This window comes from Pteropus vampyrus, unplaced genomic scaffold (assembly GCF_000151845.1).
Source record: "Pteropus vampyrus isolate Shadow unplaced genomic scaffold, Pvam_2.0 Scaffold249, whole genome shotgun sequence".
Classification (NCBI taxonomy): domain Eukaryota; kingdom Metazoa; phylum Chordata; class Mammalia; order Chiroptera; family Pteropodidae; genus Pteropus; species Pteropus vampyrus.
The window spans coordinates 751,480-776,428 of NW_011889030.1; the positions used below are offsets into that span (position 1 = coordinate 751,480).

The 24,949-nt window shown below is 32.5% G+C and overlaps 1 protein-coding gene across 1 annotated transcript in view; it reads right to left on the minus strand.

Annotated features, from left to right (window-relative positions):
• Nucleotides 1-24,949, minus strand: part of CTNNA3 (catenin alpha 3) — a 1,489,877-nt gene that overhangs the window by 295,021 nt on the left and 1,169,907 nt on the right. Inside the window, exon 14 of the mRNA XM_023520113.1 lies at nt 7,206-7,357. Within this exon, the coding sequence (XP_023375881.1) occupies nt 7,206-7,357 (152 nt within the window). The remainder of the gene's footprint in view (nt 1-7,205; nt 7,358-24,949) is intronic.

Here is a 24,949-nt window from a genome sequence, read left to right on the forward strand (position 1 = left end):
TGAGTAAGCATATGCACACTAGGCAAAATGTTATACAGCAGCCAAGTGTCAATCAAAATGACCTCATGTGCCAATCACTTAGGAACACTTTATAACCACCCATCTCGCCTGGCCCTAATATAATATGGACTTTCCCACTTCTGTGTTGTTATAGCCTTCTTTTCTGAGGACCTGCTCCTCTCTTGGAGTATACTCTATCTTTTATATTTTCACCTCCTAAATTCCACAGAGCTACAGCCCTCCTTAATGTGGCTTCTTTCCTTCTAAAATATACTTTAATAAATCTAACTTTTTCCAAATATCACTGACCTGTAATTCTCTGCTGAGTCAGCAGGGAAGAACTGAGAAAAACTAATTTCACTTCTGTGTCTTTACCTGCCCCCCCGTCCCCCATGTTGCTGTGGTGACATTAGAGTTCAAATCGCCCCCAAATTGTAGCAAAAGTATCCAAGGAAACCAAGGCATATTCTCACCCTAATTCACTACATGTTAAACTCACTTGGCGAACATTTATTTTACGAAAACTCATTTGTAATCCAATAATCTTCAGACAAATTGTTACTACTATAACATAAAGAAAAAAGAAATTGTTGAATAAAGTTGATGAATTCAACATCCTATACACCTCAAAAATGAAATTTCAAATTATATGATAATAAAAAGTGAGGCTAAAATTTAATTTTACCTGCTGAATGAATGATGCAAAATACTAAGAAGAATGTAAAAAATTCCTTCGAGCCTTTGGAGAAGATTGAGTCCTAGTAACTAAAGGACTCTTTGCAAAGTAGCAGGAAATAAATATAAAAATTTGCAAAGAAAGAAGCACAGATAATTTGACTTACAAAAGAACAGGTAGAAACTTAGAGCATCTAGGAGAATGGGAGCCCTCAGGGTGATAAGGAAGATGGAGAAAGAGCTTGGGTCCCTAGACTGGGTATAGGAAGAATTAGCAGAAGTCACTGAGTAGACAAATGACTCCAGGAACTTGGAAGGAAAGGAAATTTTAATATTCAAATATTTTGGACAATTAGATTTATAAGGGAAAACTACTAAAGGAGAGATTGAATCCTTGGAAAATCCAGTTGAGATTTTGGTAAAGAGCCAAAATAGAATATCTAAGACAATGGTCAGTAATCATTTTCTGTAATGAGCAAGATAATAGATGTTTCAGGTTTTGTGAGCCATATAATATTGTACAACCTTGCTATTGTAGCGCAAAGAACCATGACTACATATAAGTATAGCTGTATTCCTAAAATTAGAATTTCATATAATTCATATGTCATAAAATATTATTCTTTCATTTTTTTCTACCCATTTAAAAATATTAAAACCATTCTTTGTCCATAGGCCATACAAAAGAGATGGTGGACAGAATTTGTCTCATAGGCCATAGTGGGCCTAAGCTAAGATAATATATAGTAATTCATAAATATGAGAAATAAAAATCAACAAAAAAGGACCCATCGTTAGAAATATTTGGCAAGCAGCCAGTTATAAAGTAGAAAGGTGTTAATTTTATAATAGTCCACATGTCAGCATTTTTAGTAGTCCATGCAAGCCTTCCTAATTAGTCCTAATTAATACCATTTGGTAGGATTTTTATCTAATTACCTGTTTTCTAAGGTGTTGGCTGCTGGGTAAAACATTATTTTTTTAAGTCAACTTTATCAACATAATTAATATGCTATTAGAAGTGTACAGTTTGAGTTTTGACAAATGTGTACTCCCATGTAGGTACCTTGGATTATCAGTTTTCATAGAAGAGGCTGCTGGGAATTTGTCTGGAACAGTATTAAATCTATAAATCAATTTGGGGACAATTGACAACTTAGTAATATAGAGTCTCCCAGTCTAGGTATTGACATCTTAGTAATATAGAGTTTCTCAGTCTAGGAATATGACAAATCTCTCTAAATATTTGTTTTTTTAAATTTTTTAATAATATTTTGTAATTTTCGGAAAAGACTTTGTACATGTTTGTTAAATTTATCACTAAGTTAATTTTGTTATTTTAATGATGTGATATATTGTACTTTTAACAGATATATTTTCTAATTATTAATTGCCCTCTCTTCTCTCCTTCCCCCCATCGCCATGCAGGGACATGCCTACCCCACCCACTCACCTATTCCCAGTGTCCATCTGTGATCTAGTGTACCATGTATTAGCTTCTGTGTCCCCCACGGAACTATAAACTTTGAATTTCATTGTGTTTGACTATTATATATTTCTTATTTCATTAATTGTGCCCTTATCTTTATTTTTTCCTTCCCTTATTTTCCTTCCTTTTTTTTCCCTTAATTTTTTTTCCTTTGGTGTATTGACCTCGTTTTCTGTGATCTTCTTAAATTCATTTAAGATTCCATTGATTGGAGTTTTGTTGTAAATTTGGGGGGAATTTTCAATATAGTTGATCTTATATTTTGCAAGTACAGACAGATTTACTTTTTCCTTTGCAATCTATATACTTTTTCTTTTGTTTCTTGACTTAGTGTACTGATTAGGACATACTCAACATTCCATTGCATTAGGGCATGGACATTCTCGGTTTGTTCCTAATAGTAGCGAACAATGTTTTGCCCTTCATATTTAAGTGCCATAATGGTTGAAAATAGTAATTCATTAATATGCTTTCATTTATCCCTACAGAGAAGAAACTAACAATATCATCTAAAGTAACACTATGAGTGATAACATGTAAAACAAACATGAATGTGTTTTTTGATTTTATATAACATTCTTTTCACTATTCCTTTATTTCTAAACTGAATTCTACAGAATTCTAATTGTACCAAATATACACTAATTCTATACCATTTAGTGACTAACTGACACCATCAGGGCGTTTTCCTCCAGTAGTTTGAATATGAAACTTCGGAGAGACAACTCAGTCCAGAAGACATCTAAAGCAAAAGGATTTCTGAAGACATGAGGAAAAGAAGTTATGGAGGATAATGAAAGAAGTTCAGAAAAATTATGACAGTGCATATAATCTAAATTAAAAAAATTATATATACCCATCCATTTCTGTAGGTACAGTAGAATCAGACACAAAAGATTTTTCTGGCTATATAAGATGAAGTATTATATTGAACTATGTTTTAATTCTAGATGCTATGTAAACAATTATTGTAAAATGGTTCATGCAAAATGAGTCATGTAAATGATTTTTAAATTTATTTTCCTTTGTTTCTTAAAAAAATAACTTCTATCAAGTGAGATCTTGAAAACATGTTCTTATTCTTTCAAATATCAAGTCAGAAAACAAACACAGAAAATCTAAACTTAGTGATGGTCCTGAAAATCTGCACGTTTGGAAAGTGTTTGTATATTTTCTGTGATTTTCATAAGGCACATATGAAAATTAACAAATAAAAAGTCTACATTCTAAATGGTCCTTGTTACAAAATGAATTTCTGCTGAATCCTTTCTTCTTTTAGAGATATTTCACTGCTGGACACCCATGTTACTCTCTTAAAATTCAATTAATTTGTCCTTTTAAAATTTTCTTGATTTCTGGTAAAGCACATTTTTACCAAAAAGATGAGCCATTCAGATCCTCCTTATAAATTTCAAGAAGTTAATAAAAACAAAATGCATAATTATAATACTAGCTTAATGTAATAATTATAGATTTAATGCACATTTTGCTTTAAATAATCTATAATTCAGATACTCAATGTTAACAAATGTAGGTCTCCTTTTATATAAACAATATCTTGAAAAAAAAAAACATAATTCTTTGTTTAGAACTTTACCCTTCAAGTTACTCTTTGGGCTTTGGCTTTATTTTGCTCCAAAAGCATATTTCTACAGCTTCTATAGCTAACATTCTTCTAGATACAGTATAGGCAAAATTAATAGGCAGCTCTAATAGCGATAGTATTAATCACAGTAGTAATAGCAATAGTTAGCTATCTTGTTGTAAGAGACTACTATTTACTAAGTACTAAGTAAGTTTCTATTAACTAATTTCATCAGCATAATAATCTTGAAATAGGTTTATTACCAAGATTATTTGACAAAGGAGGAAACTGAGGTTCAGTGAGCTATGTTACCTGCTTTAGTCTTACTCATTATACTACATGAACTAATAATTGTAAAATTTACACATAGATATGAAAAAATAAATAAATAAAAAATAATTTAATACTGCCTATTCTCCGAGGGTAAGAATGAGATTCTATAACCTTATTTTCCACACTGAATCCACTGCAGATAATAATATTAAATGTCACTATGTTTATCTTAGAACTTTTAAAAATAACCTGAATAATTACTAACATAATTATTCAACAAAATAAATATTAAAGGCAGATATAATCATATTTTTATAAAACCACTTGTAAAATATCAAGTTCTGATCTTAAGTTAGTAGACTGGGAGTGCAGGGAGGGAGATGATGGGTCTCTGGACTATCCTTCATGGTTTTGAGTGCAGCAATTCTGCTTTCATCTGTTTTATTTATTTATCTTTATTTATTTATTCTGCGGCCGTAAAGTGTGTTTGAAGAAAGAATATCTCTAACCCAAAATTCAAATAACAGTTTTCCAAACCATATACTTAACAACATGATCTCAGCTGGATAAAATGTCAGATTTTAAGGGCTCTTAATCTAATGCTCTTAACTGGCTCTCTCTAGCAGAGATTACAGTGGGATGAAGAGTCAGTATAAGGCAATGTTTTTATTAGTAATCTGGATGAAGGACTAAAATTATAATCTCATTTTTCTAATTGAGGCTACTTTTGTATGTTCAACAACTGAACTTAAAAGCAATCTGATAAATTATCTGAAGAATCATTTAGAAATACCATACTATGAAGTTGAATTGGATTAGGATAGAACCAAGAGCAGACATATCAAATTGAAATAGAAAAGGAATATATAGGCACAAACAGGGTAAAAATATAAAATTAAAAGGAAGTCATTGTCTATCCAACAATCATGGTGTTTAAGAGGCAAAAAAAAAAAAAAAAGAAAAAATAGGCTAACAGCAGCTGGCTGTATTAATAACAATAACATAAGGACAAGCCTTTTACTTTATTTGACAATGGACAGGCCCTAATTAGAGTATGCTTTTTGATAGTCTCATTTAAGAAGTTTATTGAAAAGTTAAGTAAGACTAGCAAAGAACACAAAATACTAAGTTATTCCTATGAGAAAAAGCTAAAAAAAAAAAAATTAAAATATTTACCTTGAAAAAGAGATGGCAATAGAGAAAAATCACTGTCCTCTAAGGTTATTAACAATTACTGCCCTACAGAGGACTGCTAAATATGAGGGATGCAAAGAAATACTGGCAATATAATCGGATGTGCTATAAGTAAGCCATTTTAATAAGAAGAAAAGTTTTAAATACTAGAATATCCAAATGAGAGAGATTATAAGACTTTTTTGTTATCTTCTTTGCAGGAAAAAATGCATTCCCAGCTCTGGTTCACCTATGCTCTTTCACTGGTTTATCTTCTCAAATATTCACCCAAGATACTACATATTATAGGGGTTTCACTCTGTTAAGACTATTTCCTATAGTTCATGTCTCTTCACACTTTCAATATTTCTCTCCTAGTTCTAACTATCCTCCCAGCTTTGGGTTATTACTAGTCCTCTAGTCTACTAGTGCACATGGGTAGGGTATAAAAACATTTGTTAGAAGAATATGTCTGGTAAATGTACTTCATAGTTCAGACATAGTACTGGTGTACTGCCACAGTTCCCAATCACATATGAACAAATACTTCCAGACTGCTTCCAAATATATATCCTGAGATTTCTCTCTTATATAAATAATTGGCTTGCTTTTAGGTTTTCCCAGACTCTGAAGCACTAGATCCTATACCTTGACATCTCTAATCTTTCTCTACAATTTTTTTTTTTTCAATAAGTGTCCATCTGTCATGACAGGCTCCTCAACTTTTGTTGACCTCTTTCCTTACAAGGTTCCCAGATGACTCCTTTTTTATGGACTGCTCAGTGTAACCTAACCGTGACATTCAGTCCTCTCAGATACTATTGATGCGCCACCCATATCTCCTGGGCACTTCTAATTCCATCTTATAGTCTTACTAACAGTTAAATACAGAGGCTTTCAAACTGAACTCTATGCATACTTTACTTTCACTAACCAGTCCTACTGAATCTTCTTACTGCAAGCACCTGTCACTCTGCCCGAGGATTTTTTATTTCAGCCACAAGAGCTTGACTGACAGAAGCAGGAGGCTTCTGAAGAGGAGTAGCTTTCAACCAAGGATAAATACGTGGATATATTGGATTTTGTTCACCTCAGGTGATAACTCTGAGATATGTTCAGTAGTACTCCCCGTCACCCCAAGAGTTCCCTAGCAGTATCAAGCCCCAGTTGCCCGTGGTGACTTGTAATTACACCTTGTTGGTTTCCTTTCTTTCCCTGCCTCATTTTCTTTGTCTCGCTCATTCTTAAATAGACTAATGGTAACACGAGTCCTTACCACAGGATCTGTTTCCAAGTAAACCTATCCTAAGATAAGGTATTTCTATATCTTTACCTGGCATTTTCCAAAAACTTTCCATTGTTGTTTAAATAACATTTAAAAATATTCGACATTAATATTTGAGTAAAAACAAATAATCCTGGTCTTTTTATATGCAGTGTGCCCACAACGAATGGTTGTCACACACTTGGGAAGATGATACATAGCCCCACAAAGAGACTCCTTCCAGACTGGGATAGTTCAAGTGTGTGTTCCTGGCAGCTTCGAGTGATATTTCTCATGCTCTTTGACTCTATGATCAATATGAAAAGGCTTGCCCATAGAAATATCTTGTTTTAAATGCATTTTCCTACCAATTTCAGTACAGTGACCATAAAGATCCTTTCCTTTCTGTTCAGGAAAAGAAAGTAGATTACTTTCTTTGGCTCGATCATGCTATGTGACATCTCCATGAATCTCGCATACAACAGATCCTATCATTTTTGAAGACTATTGTTAAATGTTCTCATTTGCATAAGTTATAACAAAATACATAAGTAAAAGTATTGTTTGTGACAGTAATCTGACTTTGGGGATGCACGTGAATTTCTAAAGTTCAAACGGATTTCAGCATTGACATTATGGCACAGAGATAAAACACTTCTTGCAATCATTCCAGGCATTCCAGATGGTGAAGAATGTTGCAATAATTCAATGGAAGGTTGCAAAAAGCAAACTTAAAACAAACTTACCCGAATCATCATGACAGAACATCTGATATCATGAATTGTATCATAGATCTTCTTTGAGATGTCCACAAATTGATTATCGTCAAACACATCCAAAGAATTTTTATTTAAGGCTTCCAAGGCAACATTCACTTGTGTTACAAACTCAGGAATTGCTGTTAAAATGAATAAGAAAGAGAGGATTGTCCTTTTTGTATTTTCAGATTCTGGAGTTTCTAGGAAATAGAAAATCACATTTTTAAATAAATATTTGATTAACAGAAGTATAATTTTTAATGTAAAGAGATAAAATATTTTGGCAGAATAATCATGCATTTCTAAAAAAAGTAATCAAAGATAAAAGAGACATTTTTATAAAAATGTTTTAAAAATTATCTTTCAAAAAATTAATTAAAAAATAAAAAATTATCTTTCTCCTTTATGTCATTTTTGTTTTTACCACACCTGGGATCATACAATTATTTCTCATCCTATCCAACATAAACCCCAAGAAATTACAAAAAAAGACTAGATTTGAATAACAGTTAAAATTGTAAAGAAGATATTTAAAGAAAGAAAATATTTGGGTTGCTAACTAGAAGAAAATTTAATTAAAGGTACTAATTCTACATCATAGAACCAATAAAAATATTGTAAACTTTTTTTGGTAAGATATTTTCCCTATCAACAAATCATCAAAGAAATTGGCGATCTTACATGCATAATGTTTCTATCTAAAATAACACAATATTGAATGAGTGTAGGGATGCATATATCAGTAAATCCAATCCAAAGATTATTCTTTTTTCAATTAAGATTTCAAAATAGTCTCAAAAATTTTTCTCCAATTTTACTTTTAAGGTTAATATGGTAAAATTTGTTAACTCTCCGCTAGATTCAAGTCACTTTTCTAAGTGTCTGCTGTGATTAAATCTTAAAACAACTCAAGTATTAACCTGGGGTTAATAGTTAAATAACAAAGACACAGAGAAATCAAGAATCCTGCCCAGGGTCATTCTGCTAATATATAGCAGAATAAAGATTAAACTTAGACTGCAAAAATGCAGAGTCTACACTCAATTACTACACTATATTGTACTGTTTCGTTATGTTATGTTGTGTTGCATTGTGGTGTGGTAATGTGCTGTGACATGATGTGACATGATTATATTGTATTATAGTATAATATAGTATAGTATAGTATAGTATAGTATAGTATAGTATAGTATAGTATAGTATATTTTATTATATTATATTATAGAAGCCTCTGTCCCATGTGAAGATGAAAGATAAAAACAGATTAATTTTTAGAGCAATGATTCTAAATATGGAAGCTAGAAATACTTTGTCTGGTACAAAAATATTGATAAATATTATATTTTTTTCTACACCCGAATCTCTATCTGCATATATGGTATATCATCTCTCACAATCCTACCTACCATGTTCTTGATATGGGAAATGCTGGTGATATACATGGACACTCATATTTCATCTAGTTTTCTCTTTCCTCTACCTCCTAAAATACATCATCCATACCCTACTTCTTAGCCACTGTACCCACCAGAATGATCTTCTGTATTCTTCTTCCCAGTCTATTCTCTAGGTGTACTGCACAATAAAATGTGGCACGTGGCAACATATCGTTATTTAAAATTAAATTCCTTAAAGTTAAATAAAATTTAAAATTCAGTTCCTCAATCACATGTACTGCATTTCAAGTGCTCAATAGACACATGTGGCTATTGACTATGTTTTGAGAGTGGAGATATGAAATACTTCTATCATTACAGAAACTTATATTGGATAATACTACTTTATAGTGAGATTCCATCACTGTGTCTTACTACTCTATAGTGAGATTCCATCACTGTGTCTTTAGATGGAATAACAAAGCCAAGGAGGAAGCTAACTTATACCACTTTTCCTAGAAGAAAGAGTCTAAAAGCAAAATTTCCATTCATTTGGATATGACTCCCAAACTATATCTGTAATCTCGATCTTTTTGTCCTGAATTCCAGAACTATATATCCAACTATCCATTGCAAAATTCTACCTGAATTTTTCATAACATCTCAAATTCTTCCTATCTAAACATAAACACATTATTTTCCACCTAGAAAATCTAATTTCTTTCTATTATTTTCTATGTTGGTGCTCAGTCATCTCTGAAAAAACCTCAAGGTATCTAACTTCGAAATCTCACTCTTCTTTGCCCTATGTTCACTAAGTGCAGTCTTCTATACCATGCAACTCTTTTAACTCAATTGCCAAGTCTAGCCACATGGCCTTTAGCCATAAATGGCTAGAGTTCTCACCACAGTCCTCCTTCTCAAGTTCTTCTTATCCTTCAGACTAATTTTAAATATAACCTTGTTCATTAAAATCTACCCTTAGCACTAATTATGACAGCATCTGTCACAAAATAGATACTCAATAAGTTGTTTTATGAATGAGTCACATCAATACACTGGTTAAAATTTGCCAGTGGTTCAACAAGCCAGCTAAGAAGATGGAACTCTTAAGAAAATTTGTCCAGTTGTTTCACATGGGGTGCGGGGCGGGGGGGGGGTTTCTAAGAGTGGACAGCAAATCCCTCACCAAAATTGCTACTCCAAAGAAAAGAAAAAAATGGCTCCTAGCCACTTTGACATCCTCTATTAACCCTAAGGACATACTTAACTGTGGTCTCAAAACCTGTGACGGTCTATTGTTGACAAAACTTTATTTATACTCATCATTAAAAAAAAAGTATTTTTCACCTGTCAAAAAAGTGTGTTATATAATAGTAATTTAACTCTTAACGCCTTCAATCTGTTACTACTTGTCTCTAAAAAAGTGAATCTGCTCCCAACATCCTTCTATGTGGGTCCTGGCAAAAAAATAAAAGGCAAGCATAAAATCATGTAAAGGTCTAGTTTTCACCGCCATGTAAGTTAATGTAAGAAAGATTTAAGGAATTTCAAGGAAAATAAAACATAGCCTTTTAATTATTGCAACATGATTTCATTTTAACTCCTCTAGGGGTCTTTTACTAATAGACTAATATTAGCTCCAATTAAAATAAAATCTTTCAAAAGCAAGTGTTTAATTTCTGAAGTACAGATGGAAACTACTACTTTTTCACTCTAACAGTATAAATGAACTATTCGAAGTTAATATGTAATACATTTCTCATTTCATTAGCCTAAACATCAGCTGTGGATGTATTTTACTTATACTATGGACATATGGTTCCTTGGATGAGAGCAGGAGTGATTTTTTTAAATGTTTTCAAGAAAATACAAAGTGGCTATAATTAAGTAGTTAGTTAATGACAATTTAGAAGGAATAACAAATTAACAAACTTGTCTTGAATCCATAATTTTCCTAAATTTCAAAAAAATAAGGTTCACGCATAATATACTATCATATTATACACCATTGATCCAAAAGGGGAATACCTTAAACAAATGCACTCTAATCAATTGAAATACCAGTAGGATAAACTGTTCTGAAATTTGGTGTGTAGATTTATTAAACAAAGGTAGCCTTTGGGTCAATACCTTGTCAGCTTCAAATTTAAACCATCTTGTCTATTTATACTGCCAAATTAAAGCCAGTTCTGAATTCTTTAGAGGTCTGTACTTTGTTGACTTTATTCAGAATAATTGCTAATATTCACTGAGTGCTCACTAACTTTGGCACTGTACTAAGCATTTTAATACATTGTCTCATTTAATCCTTACAGCTGCTCTTTGAGGCCGGAAATATCACAACCTGATTTTCCAGATGAAGAAACTGAGGATACACAGCTAATAATTAAGATACCAGAGCCTGCTCTCTGAACCCCAAGGCTACACTGCCTTTTTTTGATAAGTAAAATCCTTGGGGCTTTTGAATTTCAGTGTTCCTGGGGAAATTAATGTTAATTGTCTGGCAATGAGGTTAACAAATCTATAGGGCAAACTTCTTGTAGGTCTTGACTCTCTCTCTGGTAGTAATCCAAGAATATTTTATTCTTAATCCTTGCTAAATTTATTATGTGCCTTTGAAAGTAGGTGCATAATTATTGGATTAAATAGGTCAGAAAATAATTCAGGCTTGTTACAGGTAATCATCTCAAATATTGTTACTAATATATGTTTTCTATCATAAATAAAATCCAGATTAAAATATTTCTAACTATATTATTATCTTTGAAAAGTACTAATGACAGAGGAATTTGGCTTTGAAAATTAACATGATCCTGTCATCATTTCTTTACATTATGCTTAGTAAGTGGGAAGGAATAACAGCTGAAAGTGAAATTAAGCATATGCATGACTTCTATAAATACCTCATACACTTCATTTTTAAAAATTATTGAAAAAACATTGATTAACATGGTTCTTTTTTTTAATATCTAGGAAACCAATATTATGTATAAGAAATTTGTCTGATGACTCATGGATTATACATCATAAAATTCAATGACTGTTGAGAATTTTGCCATTTTTCAAATGAAAGAATGAAAAATTTGAGTGAGTGCTTTATGAAACATTACAAAGTTAACAAGAGCGGTACTTCCAACCTCATCATTTTACTCTACACCAACTTTTCAAACATCTGAAATATGTCCAAGAAAATAAAAACTAAAAAATAAAATGACAAAGAGAAAAGACTTTGTTGTGGCTTCTCGATACTGATAAATGTTTTCCCTCTGGCAGAAATCTTTTCTCTATGTATGAAATTCTGGGTCACTTAATTAGCCTGAGTCTCCAGCTTTGGGTCTCTCCGGTGACTTAGAGACAGTTCTTTTACCTGGAGCAAAAAAATTTTAAATCTTGTTGTTTCTAAATAATGTTAATAAAGAATATTACATGATTCAAATGTTTTAGAATCTTATCAATGACTGCTTAATATGACAAGGATGTAGTTCTTTCACACTTTTCCTCACATCATCTTCAAATTTATGTCGCAACAACTAGTTAAATGATCATGACTATTTAAGTATTTAAAGTTGGATGTGGACCAAGTAATGTTCTATAATGACAATTGCTCCCTTAAGCACCACTGTGTTTTAATGTAGTGAATAAATTTCCTCTTTAAAAAAAATTTTTTTGGTTAATTTTCTTTGTATTTTTCAGTATAAATTCTTAAACATTTTAAAATTACCAATGTAAATTCCTGCACTATCAAACTTCTCAAAACCCGGCATTTTAAATTTTTACCAGATGTGATAGCCTGTCCTCAGCATGGCTCCCCAAATGACCAGAGCATCCAGGTAGTCTGTGTACTCCTTTCCCACATTGTACCAGATCTGAGTGTCCAGTAGGATATGGTGTAAGTGATGGTATGTTATTTCTTAGACTATATTAAAAAAAGACATCAAGCATTCCATCTTGTTCATTCTCTCACATGTATTCCTTACTCTGGGAAACAGATTCCGTTATATTGTCAACAGCCCCGTAGAGAGGCCTGCATGACAAGGAACTGAGGCTGTTAGCCAATAGCTAAAAAAGATGTGAGGCTTTGGGCCAACAGTCATTTGAGTGAATTTAGAAGTGGATCTTCTAGTTTCACTCAAGCCCTTAGATAACTGCAGCCTCAGACGACACCTTTGACTGAAATGTCATGAGACTCTGAGGCAGAACAAGCCAGCTAAGTCACTCCTGGATTTCTAACTCTTAGAACATATGAAAGATAATAAATGTTTGCTGTTTTAAGCTGCTTGGTTTTGTAATAATTTGTATCACAATGAATAACTACTACACTAAGAGTCTTGAAAGTTCTAATAGAATACATTAGTTTGCCTGTTTTTGTTCATTCAAATGGAATCAAACTGTATATACTCTTTTGCAGCAAGTTTTGCTCACCATTAAATTTATGTAATTTGTTCCACATTGCTGCATGTAGGTTCAGGTTATTCATTCCTATTACTGTACAATATCCCATTGTACAATTATACCACAATTTATTTATCTATTCTACAGTTAATTGGCATTTGAAAATTTTCCAGTTTGGGACTATTTTATATATAGTGGCCCTATAACATCATAGTACATGTCTTCGGGTACTAGGAATATGCGTACATATTTTCAGGGAATTTACATACATATTTTCAGGGACTATACCTATCGGTAGGATTTCTGGGTCATAGAGTGTACATATGTGATATGTTATTAGACACTGGCAGTTTCCAAAATTGTTGGAACAAATTTTACTCCTATTATCAATACCTGAGTGTTCTAGTTAGCCTACATCCTCACTAACACTTGGCATATTCCATCTATTACATTTTAGCCTTTCTAATGGGTATATTTTCCTCTTTCCTTTTAACATATCTATCTATCTATCTATCTATCTATCTATCTATCTATCTATCTATCTATCTATCATCTATCTTTATTTATCTACTTATCATTATTTATACACATTCTACTGAGTAAGCCTCCAGATGACTTTCATTTTTTTATCTATTCCCTTGTCATTCTTGAATTTTAACTGTTTAATTTTCCTCTTTCAGAATTGCCCACCATCCTATCTATTGCTTAAGATCATTCTTTAACCTCTCTCGTTTCTATCATTAAGAAAAAACACACAATAGGAAAAACAATCAAAAGAAAAATACAGAGGCAAAGAGGTTTTTCAAGGTCTGTCACTCTAGCAAACACAGTTCCATGTGCAAGGGGTATCTTGGACTACAAGAACAGAGAAAGAAGTATAGGGGAAGGGAATCTTTAAAGACACTGAGGTGTATAGATAGGGTAGAAGGGCATCTAGTAGAAGAAACATCTTTCTTTGACCAGTGGTGTTGCAGTGGTCCTTCACAGGTTGCTGGACGTTCCTTAGGTGAGAATAAAGAGTTGATCCATCTCTCCAAATTCTTACTCTTTCTTTTAAGCTGTCTACAATTATATGTTTGAGTAGAGCCCTTTTCCTGACTGTCTACATGGTAACTTTCTATCCATTTAGATGTCAATCCCTCTGTGAAACTTTTCTTGATCATTATCCCGCCTATGCCTCCAGCTATATTAGTTAATCTTGTCTCTTAGACATGGCAACCCTTCAGACTTACATTTTGTCAAAGATCCTATGTCTCTAAATCTATGTGTTTTCCTGTATTCGGCCATTTCCAAAAACCTGACAGAGAGATCTCTTAAAAAAAGAATCTCCATCATGTCACATTATTTCCTCAGGAAAGAGATAGATACCAGAGTCAGAATTCCAACTCAGTACTCTGACACAGAACCTGTACCCATCATTGCTATAATGCTACTGCTTCATGCAAAGATAACCATCCTAAGACATACCCTCAAATATTACAAAACATGAGGTCAAGGAAAAGTAAATATTCAAGAGAGAAAAGGTCATCTATAAAATATTAAAATCAGGTTGGTATTAGACTTTTCGTGAATAGCACTAGACACTGAGAGGTAACAAGCAACACTCTCAAATTCTAAGGAGAAATTTGAATTTGAAATTCAATACTCTCTCAAATATTTGAAGCAACACTCTCAAATTCTAAGGAGAAATTTGAATTTGAAATTCAATACTCAGCCAGTTTATTAAGTGAACAGTGTGGGACGAAGATTCTTTCAGACATGCAAGGACACAGAATGTTTAATTTCCATGAACTCTTCAATAGAAGGATACTTGACTATAGATCCTTAAAACAAAAGGCAAATCCAGAAGAGCAAGACATAATGCTGAGGAAATGAAGTCAGAAAAGTATTGTAAAAAATGACCCAGGGTTATTTATGCATGTTGTAGTATTGAGACAATAAGTAAACATGTAGATATTTTTGAGAGCCAGAGTTCTCATTACAGAATAAGGAAGGCACTACTATGGAATGAATAAGACATAGAAGAACCCTATGGGATAGAATTGCATTGGAGATGTCAGTATAAACTCATAATTTCATATACTATATCAATGTATTATCTTCTGTGAAAGAATGAAGGGGAAATGAGAAAGCACATCTTAATCTGCTTATTTTCATACACATTAAAAAACACTCACATGAAGGATAAATGCAAGAATAAGAAAATTTGTTATTTATAAGGAATGATAAGAACAAACTGGAAGGAATATGAGAAAATTTATCTCTGAGAATATATTTTGTATATTTTTAACTTTTGTAAGCATGCTAAAATTATCCAATTTCAAAAAAAAAATAAAATCGACAATAAAGATATGGGGGGAAGAAAACCTAAAACCAAAAGCAAATAGTAACAAATGAACAAAAGAATTCATTTGGAACATTTGAGATGTATACCATTGAGCTGCTTACACTTGACTACTTTCTAAAGCTGTATTGTCCAATATAGTAGCCACTAGAAATAAGCTATTTAACTTTACATTAAATGAATATAAATTAAATACAATTAAAAATTGACTTCTTCAGCCACTCTGGCTACCATTTTAGTGTAGATATAACTTAGTTTCATCACTGCAAATTGTTCCATTGCACAGTACTGTTTCAATATTTGCAAATAAATATTTGTTGAGCACCTGCCCTGTGTGAAACACTGGTTTAACAAGCTGGCTGGAGAGTGAAATGGGTATCATCTGCATAGTTTTTCTGTGTATATTTCACCAATATGACATAATCTTTTGAAAAATCCTTCTTTGGCACATAGAAATGTCCTGAGCTACAGCAAAATTGTTTATCAGACTCTACATACTAATACCATTCTCAGCTTTGTTGGTCAACATAAATCCACAATGGTATAAATATAGGTGACTACGTAAACAAGAAAATACAAACTTTTATTTGTGCTTTGAGAAATTATAGATATTGTTGCTATAGTAATTATGTTAACCCCAATGAAGGTTATAGGATTCTACATTTGCTGAAATTGTACTAGTTGTAATATATGTTAAGAATGTCTGGAATTTCAGTTCCAATTTGTTACTTTTACTCTAACATAATTTTAATTATTTTTAGTAAACTACAATATTATAGTGAAAGAGTATATACTCAATGTTATTGATAGAGTGATTTTATTTTCCCTATAGTAGCTGAATACAGTATAGTTTGTAAGAGCTTCTTAAATATGGGGTGTACAAGATTAAGATTTTTAAAGAACAAATTTATTTTTCTCTTATGGAACATTAAATTATCTTGAAACTTCCTCCTTTACAATCACTATCTTAAAAACTTCAGAGAACCCATATTAACATAGTTTTAATATATAAACATATCATCCAGGCAATATATTTTTTTTGAGAAAGTTAAATACAAACTGTGAACTTCTTGAGTAAGTTTGTGGTATTGAATCACTCCTTTTATGAATAGTTGTTGAAAGAATGAAGAAAACTCATTTTAAATACAGTAAGAAAACTCACTATTTAAGGCAACTAAAGTGACTTCTTTTAAAAATATTTACTCCCAATTTTTTTTGTAAAGCTGAATTTATGTACATTTATATACATAAACATCTACTAAAGTAAATCAGGATTTATAACTATGCTAAATTTTTTTAAAATTAGTACATACATCCAGAAACATGTGTATCAATGTAAACTAAGATTGTGAAAAGTCAGCCCTAAAACAGAAGCTAAAGTTTTCATTTGTTTGTTTGTTTGTTAAATGAGAAAAGTAGTCTACATCTAGCATAGATACTCTCTGGATCATCTGGGTTGGGTCACAGTCATACATGCACTGTGTTCACTTCCTCTGGCTATGTTTGGTTACAAGCAGAAAGACATTTGGAAAAAAAAAATGAATAAATGGATGGAAAGATAAGTAGCTAAATGCATAGATGGATGGATGGATAGATGGGTGATGAAAGTAAGCATGAGTAGTTGGAAGAACAGATGAGTAAATAGATGCATGGGTATAGGATGTAAAAGTGGATAGAAGAAGAGGTTTATTTTTATAACTTTCCTACTTCAAATAAATAATAATTATTCAAGGCAACTTAAAAAGAAGAGGGAAGGATACAATAAATTTTAAAACAAGGCCAATATATCAGGAGCCACATAATAAAAGTTGGAGATTATATAAGCATAATCGCATCAAAAATTCTAGAGTTAAGATATAGTAAGATCTCTTGTAGTTCATGCAAAAATAAAGCAATGAGTTATATGATTAATCTTATCTACAAAAATGAAGCTAAGTACTTAGAAATTTTAATCAAGAGAGACTTTCAAAGAGGTTTTTTTCTCAATACTGTCTGCTAAGAGGAATAAATATATTACTTAGGTATTCATGGTTTTTTTGTTATTAAATAACATAATGAACAACGGCCTTCACAAATAGTGTTACAGAAGATGCAAAAGCATTCTTCATAAGACTATGTCTTATACAACATCAATATCATCTTCTTAAGAAAGTTAATGTACTAGAATTTTGGTTTATACCTTTTTGATTTTCTGATATGATATGATACTGAAATAGGACTTAGAGAATTTTTATTGTAAAGAGCAATCTAATAGATAAATTAATAAATTATTTCAGCATGACTTTTGACAAGAGTGAATCATAAGTTATTTGAAATTGATGTCAACAGTGAGTTAGTTGTTGAAGGATGGACATTCAGGGTTATCAGGCGAAAGCACTTCATTTGTTTTATATACTAATCATTAATGAGGTAAATTGATATTTTCTTTGTGAAAATAGAAGTCACTTGTATTCTTTCTGTGGGCAGCCTCAAATCTAAATTCCAAAGTAAAGTAATCTACCTGAAAGTGACCACCACAATATCTGATGCAAAATATAGTTCTAGGATAAAAGCAGACAAGCATTGATTGCTTACTTACTAAGTGTCAGTAATTTTGCCAGTCCTTTACGTATGTTGGAGGCCGTAGAGCACAATGGTAAAATATCTAGGTTTGTAGTCTAACTTCCTAGTTGCAGGTCACTTTCATCTTTTATATGTGCTGTGTTCTCAGGAGTTGTACAAAGCTGTAGCTCTGAGTAAATAGTAAATTCTTTCCTCAGTAAATCTGATGTAATAGAGTAGTTTTTAAACTTTATCCTGCATCAGAATCACCTAAAGGGTCCATTAAAACACACATGACTGAGCCCCACCCACAGAGATCCTGATTCAGTATCTCTGATGTGGAGCAGAATAATTTGAATTTTAACACGTCCCCTAGTAATGTAATACTACTGGTCCAGGCATTAGACTTTGAGAATCACTTGTAGCAAGATATAATTGGTTGGCTTCCCAACACTCATTACCAACATCCTTGCTAAAAGAACCATAAATTTGTTCAGGTATTTAAACAGCAGGAAGGTGATGTAATTCTCAGCTCTGAGGTAAATCCTAATTGTTACTTAATCATTTCTCTTGCCAGTTTTTGGTTTAAAGAGACCAGACATCCTGTTCTGGCCAATGAAAATTAGGAAAGTGTACGGGGGCGGGGGGTGGAGGGAGGATGGGGGGGAGGTTTCTGGGAAAGGCTCTTTTGTTCAAAGGGAAACACCAGAGAGATGATCCCTCTTCTTTCTTTGGACATTTTTCTGTCTGGATATGACTCCTAGAACTACTGTGGCCATCTTGCAACAAAGAGAAAAGTTGTCATATCAAAATGACAGAGAGAAAATTAGACATATCATCGTTAACGTTAATGAATAAAACAACCCTGGACTTCTTGACATATAAACCTGTAGAACATTCGCTATTCATAGTTGAAATAAGTAAAATATTAAAAGATAATAAAATTTAATCCTAAAAATAAACCCACCTTAATGATGAGAAAATTGAAACTTTGAAGACTGCCCATATTTATAGTTAATAATTAATAGAACCTGATTCCAAAGCCTGTGTTCTTTTCACCATTCTTCACTTTGGTAAGTGTGTTTGAGGATTTTGTTTTGTTTTGTTTTAATTTTTGTGCCTAAGTAATTTTTTTTTAACAAAGCAGAATAATAAAGTTTCTTAATTCAAATGTTGCTCAGAGGGCAGATATATCATAACACAGATGTTTGAAATCACGTTATTCCATATATTTTAAATGAAAAAATTAGGAGGAAAAAAGGGATGAAGTTATAAGATTATATTTAACAATAGGCTACACAAAATATGCCTCCATTAACAATAAAGTGTCTTTCACTTAAGTGTCTTAAACTCAAAGTATGTTTTTATGATTTGGACATTAACAACAACAAGAACATGCTGTAGAATTGCCACATTTAAAATACTAAAAGAATCTTCATAAAATAAACATTTAAAATAAAAATTAAGACATAAATATTAAAGGTTTAGGAACTAAGATCAAGTACCAGATCCTAAATGGCCTCTGACCTTTGGACAACACAAAATGTGTATTTATACATATTTTCTTTAAAAACTCATTTTTGAGGTTTCTAAAAATACTTAATTGACCTTACTGTATGCTTTTTTTTTTTTTTTTTTTGGTCTTGATCCTGTGTTGCTTAAGAACAGAATTAGCTATTGTCTATATTTTAACCAGATTACATTGTTCTCTGTGACAACTAAAATGCTGATTGCCAGCTATGCTACTAGTAAAATGAAATATTTGAATTAGATACTTCCATTCTTTCTTGTGCCTTTCCTTTATTGCCTATACAAATAAAACTCTCAAATTACTATATTTAGCTCTTATTCCTTCCCCTAGCTTCACACACATAGTTTCTGAAGTATTGCATATTACGAAAATTATAAGTACCTTTCAACTCAGCATGTAGAAAAATGAAGTTATCACTTCTTTAACCAAATTTGCCATCATTCTTTTTTTTTTAATTTTATTTTATTAGTTTCAAGTATACAGTACAATGGATGGACATTTATATAGTTTATAAAATGATCCCCCTAATTGCTCTTTCTCTCCTCTGGCTCTCTACTTAGCCATTACATTAATACTAACTCCATTCTCTATGCCGTGCTCATGACCAACTATTAACTACTAATTTGTACTTCTTTAACACTTTATCCCATTCTCTCAGCTTTCCAGCCCTCTCCCCTCTGGCTGTCATCAGATTGTCCTCTATATTCGTGAGTCTGTTTTTGATTAGGTTGTTCTTTTTGTTCCTTAGATTCCACATATAAGTGAGATCATATGGTATTTATCTTTCTCTGTCTGACTTATTTTACTCAGCATAATAACCTCTCGGACCATCCATGTCATTGCAAATGGTAGGATTTCGTTTTTTTAATGGCTGAGTAATATTCCATTGTATGTATGAACCATCGCCTCTTTATTATATTTCCCATCTTAGTAAACAAAATTACCATCTACCCAAGCACCTAAACAAGATGGCCGTGAGTCATTCTTGTCTCCTCTCTTCTACCTCTATCCCTCCTCTTTCATCAAAACAGTTACCTTTCCCATCCTATATAATTTTTAAATCAGAATTCTTTCCAAAACCTCATTATCATTGGTCTAGTTTAGGTTTTCCTCACAATATCTCATGCTGACTAAGACAATAGTCTCTCTAACTCATCTGCCATATGTAGTCCTCAAATGTATCCACCCCACTGTAACCACAGTAGCTGTTCAAACTATCAATGCTCACCATTTATCTGACCTGGTGAAGCCCTTTGGCAGACATTTAATTGTAAAAATGATGAAAACCAAGCTTTTAATCATAACATTCATTGCCTCCATTTAACTCATTCCTCCCTTTTAGATCCATCTCCAGTATTTTCACATCTGTCATTTTATGGCTCAACCTTTCAAAACAGCTTATAGCTTCCCCAACCTGTAAACTTAGTTACACTTCTCTTTATTTTCTCCTTATTTCCTAAGATATACCTTTCTTTATTTTCTTCATTACAGTAATTTCCCCCTCTCTTTTAAAAGTCAGTACAGATAACAACTCTTCAGGGAGCCTTTTTTGACTTCCCCCTTTTCCCTACCCACATCTCAGACTTTATCAGTAATCTGCTTTTGTGCTCTACATACTATTATTTGTCATCCTATTTTATGTTGTACAAAGTTAAGGTACTTAGAAAATACATTTGCATAAACCATGTGCCCTTGAACATGTGTGTGTGTCCTAAGGATCTGATGTCATCAGCTTCTCTCACCAAATTAACTCTTCCTTCTCCCCATATACTGTCCAGCTCCCATACTCAATCACTAAGCCTACAGATTTGCCTGGCAAATGCATTTATAGTACATTGCAGTTGCTCAATAATTGTGCATTGAGTGAATATGCTTTTCTAGCTCAAGTTCTTATAATTCAATAATTCTACTTTTATATATTCTTTGACTGGGAAAGTACTTCATAAGTTGCCTAATTTTACAACTAGAACTTATAATGAGCTTGTTTTGAAATAATGCACTTAGTATATCATTAAAGAAAATATTAAATGAATTGCAGAGAATTTAATTTAGATCTCTCTCTATGGAAAAGTTCACTTTTCAAACCTGTCCTGTTCCTATTTCCTAAAGTTCTGCCACTGCAATGCTTGGCTTTGCCTCTATATATTGCACACACAGAACATTTAGTATATTACTGACGGACAAAGCTCTGAAGTTAAGAAGATTAATTAGGATAAAACCTGAAATGCCTAAACCTAACAACATTTTTGCAGGTCAGCAAAAATGCTTTGAAAAACTTTCATTTGAGGTAAGAAAAGCCTCTCTATTTTATTATTTCTACCTTTGAAATTCTCCAAGTCATCAGGAGTCTGCCTAGAAAAGTAAAGAGAGAAATCATATATAAGCAGTTTTGTCACTTTTATTCTTAATAATCTTAGATTTATCTGTTCCTTCCTACTTAGAGGACTTCATCAGTGTTCCCAGGGGCCCATTGTCCTCAAGGTGCCCAGAGATGTCTCATATTTCGGACTATCTCCTTCTGTCCTTTGGTACATTGCTTTTCTTCTCTATAATGGGGAAAAAATATTTCAATAGATATCTATTTATTTATATGTATAATTAGCTCTAATTCAAGAATAGAAAACCAAAGTTCAGTGAGATTAAGTACTTATGCCTAGAATTGCTTAACTAGTAAAAGACAGTCCCCAAAATAATTCTAATGATCAAGCTTTATCCTTTACACATTTAATGCCTACCTTTAAAAGGTTAAAAAATCTCTTTGGAGATGTAGAAAGTACAGTGCAAACTATATGGTGGCTACAAATGTAGGATTTTATCGTTATAATGCAATCTCAATAAATCCTGTTATATATTTACCTGTGTTTCCCATTACCTATAGAAAACAAGACAGAAAAAGGCAACTGCTATAAGAAAAGCACATAAAACTCCAGAAACATTAAAACAATTGAGATTATATCCTATAAAAGAGATTTTGGAAAATTCTTATAGAACAGGTAACATGGAAAATCTCGCGCCTTGTAGAATGGCTAAGATATAAACAGGCAAACATAGGAAGGTAAGTTGCAGAAGACATATATTACACGAGTAATAGAGCATGAAAACTACAGAGAAACTTATGGTTGTGATTAAGAAATTAGAAAAAATAAGACCTTATACTGTCATATCAATGTAGTAAAATAGCAAAAAAGGCTAACAGTTAGTTTGAGATCACACCAGATTGTGATCTAAATTCCACGCCAAAGAATCTGTTCTTAATCTGGTAGATAATTAATGGCCTTTGGAAATTTTGAGTAAGATTTGAACATGATTTATAGTGAGAAAGAAAATCATTTCACACCTGATCTGGGACAAAATTTCTTATAAAATGTAATTAATTACTTTTTCTGGTAAGTAATCAACATTTCTGTAAAATAACCAGTGTTTTCTCTTTCAAATTTTTTCTGACTTCTCTTCTTGAAAGTTATATTTGCCTCAACTAATCATGCTAAGAGCCTGATGAATTTTTGATACAGTTATATACAATCTAATACTTTTTATCTAATTACCCCTTTTTCTTTCCCTATAAATGGTCTCCACTAAGATGATATTTTTGAATATACTTTTTCTAAAACTTCTTCATTTGCAGCATGTTTGAAACATAATTTTGTCACCTGGTCATAATTAATTTGTCTGAGAATATATTTTAATAGTGGTTTTCAATTAAGTTCCCATGAGATTGTTCTCAGAAACACTATGGATGGGAAAGTTTGAAGCCTGAATGGGACTAGGAGTAAGTTTTTATACTCTTAATCCCTGTTTCAAAGAAAACAGCTCTATTTTATATATTTGGGTTCTATTTCCTTTGAATAAAAAGTTAAAAATAATACCAAAAAGGTGGTTTGGAAATTATTGTTTTACATAATTAATATAGAAGTGGTGTATAAAATTGTACTGTATAGCTTCAACTGGGTGACAAGTTAGGAGACTGTTAGAGCAAGCTAGAAAAAATGTTCATGAATATTTGAATAAGGATGTTGGCAATGGAAATGGAAAGGTCGAGACATTTGGTACTGAGATAGAAACATTAAGATTTTATTCCCTACTAGATGCAAGAAAGAAGATATCCAAGATGATTAAGGATTGATCCTGGATATCTAGCAGAAATGGGGAAAATTGTTATCAGTTAACAAAGGAGCCAGGAGGAAAGGGGGTCTGAGAAAGAAGATACTGAGTCTGTAACACTGAGTTTAAAGTGACCTTCAATCCAGGTATCTATCAGACTGTCAGAAAGAGGACTGAGGTAACAGAGAGAGGGAGAGAAGAAGAGAGAGAGAGAGGAAGAGTGAGGAGATATTCATTCTGGAGAAAATATGTACAAGTGGAGTTAATCAAGTGACAAAAAATAAGCAGAGAGAGGGTTAGAAGAAGAATCAGGAGAACATAAAATTTTAAAATATACATTAAGATATACATGCTTGGTGTCATGATAATTTTCCCATAGTTTTAGAGAAACTTGGTAGTCAGAATTAAATGCATCTCTGCTGGTATAGTACTTCACAGACTTTTGAGACAGAAGGACCTTCATTTTTTTGGTGATTACCTTCTCATACTACAGGAATAGCTGCACTGTATGTGAAAAAAACTATCAAAATCAAAATAACTGTTTGAAGATGAAAGTATTTTTGACATTATTATTATTATTACATTATAATAGAGGTTTATCAACCTAAGACTTTTTTCCTTTCTTTTTTTTTCAGTATTTATTAATGAAACTGCCTTTCTCTAACGCATTGTAGGAACAATGCCCTACTCAAGGAGTCTAAGAATAGGGTAAAAAATGTGTAATCATTTGCTTAGTAATCTCTTTAGAGATGATGGTAATAGAACCAACTCTACAGCAAAAAGAGTTGAGTAACAACATTCTATCTCCCTTTGGAATGAGGCTTACACATTTTGCTAATAAGAGGATGGGGAAAATGGCACCAGAATTAAAAGGTTATATTGCAAGGGAGGTTGCATGTACAGGGTTGTGACAGAAGGAATGCCTGCAGAGATAATTTACAACAATTCAGTGCAGTCACCAAGACAAGACAGAAGCCAGGATAACATATCAGCCAGAAGAAATCAAAAACAGACTCTACTGACCCAAAGACTACAAGGCCACAAATGTCAAGCTCTTTCCTTAGTGACTACTGCTGTCAACTAGCAAATAGGCTCTCTTGTGTCAAGGACAGCAGGTCACATATCTCAGTTACTGCTTAGGAAATAACCTGTCAGCACATCATCTCTGAACACAAAGAACAAGATAACTGTCCCAAGTTCTGTCAGGAAAAAGTTCCAGTCATCTGAGGAAGTGGTAATATGGAACATGGTGCATTTTTATTAATATTATCTCTTACTGTCCCTTCCTAGTAGGAAACATTTTGGAGGTGGCAATAACACTTTGTAGTACTGGGTTATTTCTCCGCAATCTTGCTTAATGCAGGGGATTTATTTCTAACTTATACAGATAATAATAAGGAATATCTATGTTGAATGATTAACCATAATCAACGCTAATTTTTTT